At 48.3% G+C, this 9,529-nt stretch overlaps 1 protein-coding gene across 3 annotated transcripts; it reads left to right on the top strand.

Moving 5' to 3' along the window:
• Positions 1-1,127: 1,127 nt before the first annotated feature.
• Positions 1,128-9,304, top strand: LOC144325947 (uncharacterized). Of its 3 annotated transcripts, none has more exons than XM_077921139.1 (4): positions 1,128-1,278; positions 3,271-3,516; positions 4,854-4,955; positions 7,835-9,304. In XM_077921139.1, exons 1-4 carry the CDS (start codon positions 1,167-1,169, stop codon positions 7,852-7,854), a joined length of 480 nt encoding a protein of 159 aa, XP_077777265.1. In that variant the 5' UTR covers positions 1,128-1,166; the 3' UTR covers positions 7,855-9,304. The 3 variants fall into 3 exon arrangements, 2 of the variants coding, with proteins under 2 accessions (XP_077777265.1, XP_077777264.1); XM_077921138.1 differs by having other exon boundaries at positions 7,832-9,304; XR_013391116.1 differs by lacking the exon at positions 1,128-1,278 and adding an exon at positions 1,330-1,806.
• The last annotated feature ends 225 nt before the right edge of the window (positions 9,305-9,529 follow it).

Here is a 9,529-nt window from a genome sequence, read left to right as displayed (position 1 = left end):
CTTCGTGAATGTGAACAAGTGAGAGCAAGAAGGGGGGGGGTGTGTGTGCCGGGATGGGATTTACAATTACAGTGGTACCTCAGGTTACAGACGCTTCAGGTTACACACTCCGCTAACCCAGAAATAGTGCTTCAGGTTAAGAACTTGGCTTCAGGATGAGAACAGAAATCGTGTGGCAGCAGCAGGACGCCCCCATTAGCTCAAGTGGTACCTCAGGTTAAGAACAGTTTCAGGTTAAGTATGGACCTCCGGAATGAATTAAGTACTTAACCTGAGGTACCACTGTATTCAGTCTGCAAGATCCCAATACAGTGGTACCTTGGGTTAAGAACTGAATTCGTTCTGGAGGTCCGTTCTTAACCTGAAACTGTTCTTAACCTGAAGCGCCACTTTAGCTAATGGGGTCTCCTGCTGCCGCCGCGATTTCTGTTGTCATCCTGAAGCAAAGTTCTTAACCTGAAGCACTATTTCTGGGTTAGCGGAGTCTGTAACCTGAAGTATCTGTAACCTGAAGTGTCTGTAACCCGAGGTACCACTGTCCTCTCCTTTTCCTCCTCATACTGAAATCCTGCCCCTCAATGGGGCCAAACTTAGATTCACAAAACCTTGAGGGGTCTGCCTGCGTCCCCCCAGAATAAAAGCACTGGATAATTCCCCCAATACAACACCATGTCTTGCAGCAGCAAATACAGTGGTACTTCTGGTTATGTACTTTATTCGATCTGGAGGTCCGTTCTTAACCTGAAAATGTTCTTACCCTGAAGCACCACTTTAGCTAATGGGGCCTCCTGCTGCACGATTTCTGTTCTCATCCTGAAGCGAAGTTCTTAACCCGAGGTACTATTTGTGGGTTCGCGGAGTCTGTCACCTGAGGCGCCTGTAACCCGAGGTGCCCCTTTACCAAGGCGGGTCCTCCCTTCCCTCTGGGTGGGAGATGGGAATAAGATACCGGGGGGGGGGGGCGGGTGACCCCCTCTCCCCAGACCTGCTCCCCCCCCATCTGAATGGCGGCGCCCCTCTTTTATTGGGGGTCCAAGGCTCCCCCCCCCCTTGGGCCTTGGCTCCCGCGCCTCCTGAGGCGGCCAGTTCCCCAGGCCGGCGCGAGGAACCCCGCCTCCTCCTCCCCGGAGGCCGCGGCGAGGGCGCTTCCCGTCCGGCTGGCGGCCATGGCGGGTCCGCGGGGCGGGAGGGCGCTGGCCCTGCTGCTGCTGCTGCTGCTTCTGGCGGCGCTGCTTCGGGCGAGAGGCCCCCTCGTCTGCTCCGCCGCCGCGCCGTCGGGTAAGCGGCTCCTCCGGCCTCTCCGCGGGGAGAGCCAACGGCAGCTCTCGAGTCAGGCCGGGCGGGGACGGGGAGCCGAGCTGGGCCTCGGGGGTCTCCCTCGGCCACGGCAAGGCCCGCCGCTGCTTAGCGAGAGGGGGGAGCAAAGGCCGGACCCCAATCGCCCTTGGCTCCCACCCAGCGCTGATCCGAGCGAGGGGCTCCCTCTGGAGGGGCTTCCTCGGAAGGAGCAGCTTCCCGGCCGGGGCTCCTCCCGGATCCTGGCTCCGAGGCCCACCTGCGCCCCCGATCTGGACCGGGCTCTGTGCTCTGGGGAACAAGAGGGAAAGGACCCCCGACAGCTGAGTCCCCTTGCAGGCGACTCTGGGGTCCCGACACTCATCTGGCTTTGCTGGCCGAGGGAACCAGTGCTTGTCCGCTTCCGCAGACACTTTTCCCGGTCCATGTGGCCAGCAGGACTGAGCCACTTCTGGCGAAACCAGAAACGCCATTTACCTCCCCACCAGAGCAGTATCTCTTTATCTAAAGGTCAAGGTACCCCTGCCCGTACGGGCCAGTCTTGACAGACTCTAGGGTTGTGCGCCCATCTCACTCAAGAGGCCGGGGGCCAGCGCTGTCCGGAGACACTTCCGGGTCACGTGGCCAGCGTGACAAAGCTGCATCTGGCGAGCTAGAGCTGCACACGGAAACACCGTTTACCTTCCCGCTAGAAAGCAGTACAGTGGTACCCCGCAAGACAAATGCCTCGCAAGACGGAAAACCCGCTAGACAAAAGGGTTTTCTGTTTTGGAGGTGCTTCGCAAGACGATTTTCCCTATGGGCTTGCTTCGCAAGACGAAACGTCTTGCTAGTCCTGCGATTCCCCCCCCCCCCCCCGCTTTTTTCCAGCCTTTTAGCAGCTCAGCCGCTAAGCCTTTAATAGCCGCTAAACCGCTAATAGCGCTAATCCGCTTAGCCGCTAATAGGGTTGCTTCACAAGACGAAAAAACCGCTAGACGAAGAGAATCGCGGAACGGATTCTTTTAGTCTTGCGAGGCACCACTGTACCTATTTATCTACTTGCACTTAAGGGTGCTTTCGAACTGCTAGGTGGGCAGGAGCTGGGACCGAAAGACGGGAGCTCACCCCGCCGCGGGGATTCGAACCGCCGACCATACGATCGGCAAGTCCTAGGCACTGTGGTTTTACTCACAGCGCCACCCGCGTCCCTATCTACTTATCTACTTGCACTTTTTGGCATGCTTTTGAATGCTCGGTTGGCGTTGGCGGGAGTTGGGACTGAGCAACTGAAGCTCACCCTGTCGTGGGGATTCGAACCACTGATCTTCTGACTGGCAAGCACGAGACATAGCTGTCAACTTTCAGATTTGAAAATAAGGGATCAGCAGCCTCACCTGTCCCGGGGACAGTCTACGGGATATCTAACAATCCGGGTTAGCAGCGGGAAGCAGCACTGGAATAAGGGAATTTCCTGCAAAAAAAGGGAAGGTTGACAGCTGTGGCTCGAGTGGGTGAGTGGTTTAGACCACAGTGCCACCCGCGTCCCTACCTTATGCTCTGGTTAGATTACTGCAATGCCTTCTACGAAGGGCTGCCTCTGAAGACAGTTGGGAAACTTCGGCTAGTGCAGAATTCAGCTGCCAGGTTGCTCCCCGGATCGGTTTGAGCATCTTACACCGGTCCTGGTCCGACTGCACTGGCTACCAATTAGTTTCTGGGCCCAGCGCAGTCCGCAATACCTCCAGGACCGCCTCTTTCCGTATGAACCTACCCAGACCCTGAGAGCATCTTCTTTGGGTGCCTCCTCCTCGAGAGGTCTAGAGAGTGGCAACACAAGAACAGGCCTCCTCTTATCTGGATTGAGCTTCAGTTTGTTGGCTCTCATCCAGTCCATTACGGAGGCAAGGCACTGGTCCAGCACTTCCACTGCCTCGCCTGCAGATGTCAAGGAGAAAGAGAGCAGAGTCTCATCCCTTTACTTCCTCTCTGCAGGAGAGCTACGCTCACCTCTTTTAATCTGCCGTGTTGACAATAACAGCATCCAGGTGTTCTGCATGCCAGGCTTCCAGCATCCACCTGTGACCTACCACTGGGAATTAAAAAATACATTTCTTTCTGACCAGCCTGTGGTCAGCATTAAGGGAAGCCTAAACCTTTCTGAGCAAATCACATGTACCATAACCACCGCCACTTCAAATGCCAGCACATCCATCAGTGTGCAAAAGTGTTACCTGTCAGGTAAGTGTTTATCCCGTTGGCCTTTATCATTGTTTGCTTGTTTCCCACCATTTCCCTTCAGGGTGCATAAGGTGGCACACCAGGCCGTGTCAAGCTGGTATAAGAGGCCCAGGCTAGATGTACAATGTAGGGCCCATCTCATTCATCTTTACCAAAGGGTCCCCCTTTGCCACTGCCATGGGGACTTGGAGTTGGCCACCCTCAAAATTGTAGGCCCGTGCCAATTGGCCCCCCTGGCTGCCTCCACTGCTCTGGCTTGGTGGCGCCCGTGATTCTTGCCCTCCACATGTAATTCTCACAACAAACCTGTGAGGTAGATTGGGCTGAGAGGCCACGACTGGTCCCAGGTCAGGGCTGGGTGGGGATTTGAATCTGGGTCTCCCAGGTCCTAGTCTGACACTGCTGCACAACACTGGCTCTTTATGGAACTTTTAAACTTCCCTTCATTACTTAGTGAATACAGGTTGTTATTCAGCAAGATACATTACACACACACACACACACACACACACACACACACACACACACAACACCACCACAGGGAAGCAGCATCAGTTACCTGCTTCAGACATCTCTTCCCCTAGGCTTTCCCTGCTCATTCAGGTGCACCCTGACTTTTTGTATTTTACAATACTTTATTGCATGTTTACTGCAGTTTTCAATAGTTTATTGTATATTTGTAATGTCTTTTTCACATACTGCTTCAGGTTGTGTGTTTGTGTATAGGAATGGCCTTAAATAACAATATAAAATCAAACACTAAAAAATATCCAACAACAGTCGGCGCTGGTGGGTCAGAACCCCCAGACTGCAGCCTAACCCAAGATGGGTTACACCAGTAAGGCAACTTTTTATTATTATTTTTAAGTAAGAAAGTTGAGGGGAAAGTCCATAAATGTCATGGTTTCGCCCTCAAATTCCTGGGAATTATAGTTTGGTATCTGCATTAATAATTCTGTTAGAGACTGCCACCCATCCCTCAACCATCAAGCTTCCCAGGGGTCTTTGGGAAGAAGATATATCCCAAGAGAGAGGGAAAAGGAGCAAAACAGAGTGTGGATGAGACAGATTGAGAAAGAAGTACAAATGCAGTAAAAAAATTAAAACTAGGTTGCCTTTTGCATGTAGGGATTAAAGGTGGGTTCTTGGTCTTCTACCTTTATACCATTGTTCGGCAAGAAAGTTCAGCTGAACATTTTTGCATTGAAGGTGTTGAGTGTTTGGGGTTTCTTCCCCTCTGCATCCAAAAACATTGACCTGATCCATGAAATCAATCCAAAAGTATTGATTTGAGACGGCTCTTTTTTAACCTGTTGTTTTCAAATTTTCTTTCTAAGGAATTTCTGCTAACGGAAGAAATAGACGCATCACCCGAGTGCTGTTCATAATATGTGTCATCATGATGGTAGTAGTAAGCTGGTTCCTCCTGTATAGAAAATGTACGTCTGTTCTTTATGGACTAACTTCTACATGCTATATAACACTCCTTTAAAAAAGTTCTGTTTGAAGCCCATGGAACGAAACACCTACAAAATATATATGGGGCAATATATTTATTAGCATGGCCAGTGTTAAGCATCCTGGCAGAGAGCTTTTGATTTGCACGTAATTTCCCTTCTTTGGTGTATATAGGAACGTAAGAGGAGCCCTGCAGGATCAGGCCAGCATCCTGTTCTCACAGTGGCCAACTAGATATAATAATAATAATAATAATTTTATTATTTATACCCCGCCCATCTGGCTGGGTTTCCCCAGCCACTCTGGGCGGCTTCCAAAAGATACCCCGTCTTACATGGGGGTTACGTTCCAGGGATAGTGCATCAAGCCCAAATCACATCTAGTCAAAACAACCCCTTGGAATGGCCCTGCGGGAGCAATCTTCCCTTCTGGAGCCAGCGCACGGAACTGGCCTTACCCCCCACCTCAAGCAAGACCAAGAACTTAAAAGCTCTTCTTCCGTTGGGAAGACCCTGCACACAAAAAAGCACTTTTAAGCTGTCCGGCTTCCGTGCATTTAATTTGTGTGAGTTCAGCCTGCTGGCCATCAACAGCAGAAAGTTGAAATTGCAAAGGCAAGTTGCGAGTTGAATGTACCCTTTATGGCAGCGCTGCGCCTCCCCGCTGTCCCCCGAGCTTGTGGGGCTGGCCGGTGTCTGCCCGAAGCGCGGGGCGCTCTGCTTCAGCGCGCCCCGCACTCCGTGCAGCAGGCTGCTATCCGCAGCCTAGGGAGCCCTGCGGGAACTCCCGCGGGCTCCCCAGGCTTGCTGATAGCTTCCTGAAGCCTGGAGAGCAAGAGGGGTCGGTGCGCACCAACCCCTCTCGCTCTCCAAGCTTCAGCGAAAGCCTGCATTCGCCCCATAGGAAGCACACAGATTTCCCCTTCATTTTTGGAGGGGAAAAAGTGCGTCCTATAGGGTGAAAAATACGGTAGTTGCTCTGCAGTGCCCTCTGGTGTCACATTTTAAGAACGCATGATTAATGTTCTAAGCTAAATATAATATGACCCTTACATTTTGAAACATTTTCTTAACCCTTTCCTAACATTATAAACCGTGAATGTAGATCCGCCCAGGGAATAAAGGGAGCTGAAATCCAACATAATCTGGAGGGCCACAGTTTCTTCACCTCTGTTTTAAAGCAGGAGACTGAAATGTTCACAGAAGGTTAAAAATAAAAGAATGCTTGAAACTAGGCTTTATTTCACCCATGTCCAAGTCCCAGTTTGGCACAGACACACCCCACACATTTGTGTACAGACAGACACATTTGTTTGCAAAGGGCATAAAAAGCTGGTTTGAACAGGGACGTAGTAGTTCATATGAACAGGGCAAAACAGCCTTAAATCAAAACGTCTCCACAGCTGTTTCAGTTTTTAACTGCAGATAAAATATGGCCCAAGGGGCCAAAACGACACGGACCACCACATTGCCAGCTGCACCTGAGAGCCCAAAACTCCATTAGCATCTTTATTTGAAAAGGTCTTATGCCATGAGCTTGTTGAGGAAAGGCGGACTATAGATCTATAGTCTATAGGACTATACAGTCAAACTTGGTTGTCGAACGTAATCCGTTCCGGAAGACCATTTGACTTCCGAAATGTTTGACAACGGAAAACTGAAAGCGGAAGCCTCATTACAATAGGGAAACTCAAACCGGAAGCTGCATAGGATGTTCGGTTTCCAAAATTTTTTCAAAACTGGAGCAGTTGCTTCTGGGTTTTTGGCGTTTGGGAGCCAAAACGTTCCAAAGCGGAGGAACTGAGGTTTGACTGTATGCACTTACCGTATTTTCCGCTCTATAGGACGCACTTTTCCCCCTCCAAAAATTAAGGGGAAATGTGTGTGCGTCCTGTGGAGCGAATGCAGGCGCTTCCCCCCACCGCCAGCCCCACAAGCTTGGGGGACAGCGGGAAGGTGGTGCGCCGCCTTTGTGCTGCTCCCTGACCTGGTCTTAGAGGCTTTTCCCCAAGGAGGGAGAAGGGACTGACTGGCTGTTTCAGTCCCTTCTCCCTCCTGGTCAAAACGCCTGCAGGCTCCTGTGGGCTTTTCCCCCACCTCCCGCAATAGCAGGGAGAAGGTCTGGGAGAAGCGCACAGGCTGCGTGCAGCCTGTCCGCTGCTCCCAGAGCTGGGGGGAGGGGGAATCATATTTCCCCCCTTGATTTCTCCCTCTGAAAACTAGGTGCACCCTATGGTCAGGTGCGCCCTATGGAGCGGAAAATATGGTATATAAATGCCCTACTGCCTTTTAAAATAATTATTACAGCAAAGCCTAAAAGTACAGGAAAAGAGGATTCAGTCTTCAACGCTACTTAAATTACAAATGATTTTAATATGTGTTTTAGTAACCCGTCTTTCTCCCAGCATCCTTACTATCATCTTACCCACCTCTTTATGAGCATTTTGTTCTTGCTGTGGGGTATTTTTAATGCTCCAAACAGACCTTTCCTGAGAACGTGGGCAAGCTGGAAGATGTGTGGAACCACAGGGAGGATTCTGCTTTAAAAATTGCACTTCAAGCCACTTCTTCGTGTGTTAGTGGCCCAGAAGAAAGGCAGTTGCATGTGCCTAAATGTGCAGTTGCACACCTCTCTTTCTGGAACCCCCCCCCCCCCAGCAGCAAATATATGTCAGGCAGTGGTGGTGGGGGGTGATTTTGAGTGGGGGAAATGATCCCGAAAGGGAAAGGATCCTCTGCAGCTGCTCCAATCACATTTGCAGTCTCTTGAGATTGCCCTTCATTAATCTGCTCTGTAACGCCAGCCTGGCCTTAAGGATAGTTTCATAAAAATGTATTCTTGTTCCTCTCTGTTTCAGCAGCTCTGGCAGCGGAAAGATGAAAACAGCTCACATTGGAGCAAAGGGGGAGAACCGGCGTGTAGAAGAAGGAATTTGACAGCACAGCTGATTTCTTTGGCTCCTGTTCTCTGCTTTTGACTCACATCTGGAACAATTATTTCATGAATCCATTGTATGGATTTTGTTTATTATATATTATTGATCCAGCGGGATCCACTTTCTTTCTTTTCTTTTTTTTAAAATATATTTATTGAAATTTTAAATAGTAAAACCAACTTCCCAATCAGCCAAAAAAGAAACACATCATCACCCAGCGGGATCCACTTTCACCTCTTCCACATTTTTGCACTGAAATTTCAAAGACGAGAAGACATTTTGTCAAGTGGCTGTTCATATTTGATGCCGTGAGCTGGGTTTTTATTTTATTTTATTGCCAATATTTACTTTTAACGAAGTTGCAAGAAATTGGTAAGCAGGAATAGAGCAAGTTAGAGCTATTGAGATTCTTACAGTTACAATTGGCTGTTGTTTAAGGAGAATTAGACGTGTGCCGGTGCCTGCTCCCGATTTTCCTTAATTTCCATAAATATGTACAAAATATGCACAATTGCCTTCTTAATGGCGTATATTTTATCCTCTCCTGCATGACTTGGTTGCATCCCTCTCCAGTGTCTTAGGTGATAAGGTTTCTTCAAGATTTGTCAAAGCACATTGGAATAGAACTGTTTGCACCCCAAAGCACTGAGAGAGTCTGGCAGCACCTTAAAGGGCATTTATTGTGGCATAGCCTTTGGTGGACTGTAGACCACTTTGTCAGGTGTGCAGAATGTTATTTAGAGATAGAGATATAAATGTTAGGGGTAATGTGCACATTTCCCAGCCGATACCCATAATATCCAGCAGGTCTTGGGGAATAGCTCAGGTGACCTTCATACATTCTGCTTGCTTGGGTTTTTTTTTTTAATCTCTAATTCAGAAGTGCAGGCTGCTGTTCCTCAGGCTGCTTTTGACTGCCTAATTCTGCATCTATCACAGCCACTGAGCACTGGAAGAAAGGTTGGAGCTCCAGATAAAGATTTGTTTTCTTGGTGCAGGTGCAAATATTTTTATTTATTTACATTTTTAAATGTATATGCTTTATTTAATGACTACAGGCATTACTGTGTGCATGCAAACTCTAAAATATAATACAAGTATTAGTAAAAATCTCATTGTATTTATTAGATATTCCTACAATATCTTTAACACCAGACCTTTAGCATCACAGTTGCATTTCATCGGTTGTATGCCATCATCTTTTGAAAAACTTATGTTAAATATCAGTCTGTTTTTCTTAAATATCAGAATTTTCTCTGAGATCTCAATTCCAAATAAGACCTTTTACTTATGAAAATGTATAAATTTGTTTCCTTTATAGCAGCAAGCAGTCTTCTGGCATTTACACTGTTATACCTAAGTTTTTAAAAATTATTATTAAAAAAATGTATATAAGATTGTTGGATTCTATTGATTCATTTCCTCCCTAATCTTTTTATATGGGTGTATCATCCCAAGTTCATGTTACAACTTTCAGCTGTTCTCTTTCTTAATTCTTGCTCTCTTAGAAGCTGACTCTATTCCAAAGATTTGCTGTACTTAATATATACAATATCTGCATTTGATATATTCTGATTTTCAAATAGTGTTTCCTCAACAATCGTTATTGCCGTTTGCCAG

This window comes from Podarcis muralis, chromosome 17 (genome assembly GCF_964188315.1).
Source record: "Podarcis muralis chromosome 17, rPodMur119.hap1.1, whole genome shotgun sequence".
Classification (NCBI taxonomy): domain Eukaryota; kingdom Metazoa; phylum Chordata; class Lepidosauria; order Squamata; family Lacertidae; genus Podarcis; species Podarcis muralis.
Note: the sequence above shows the minus strand (reverse complement) of the source record. Positions and strands in the feature narration are given on the sequence as shown.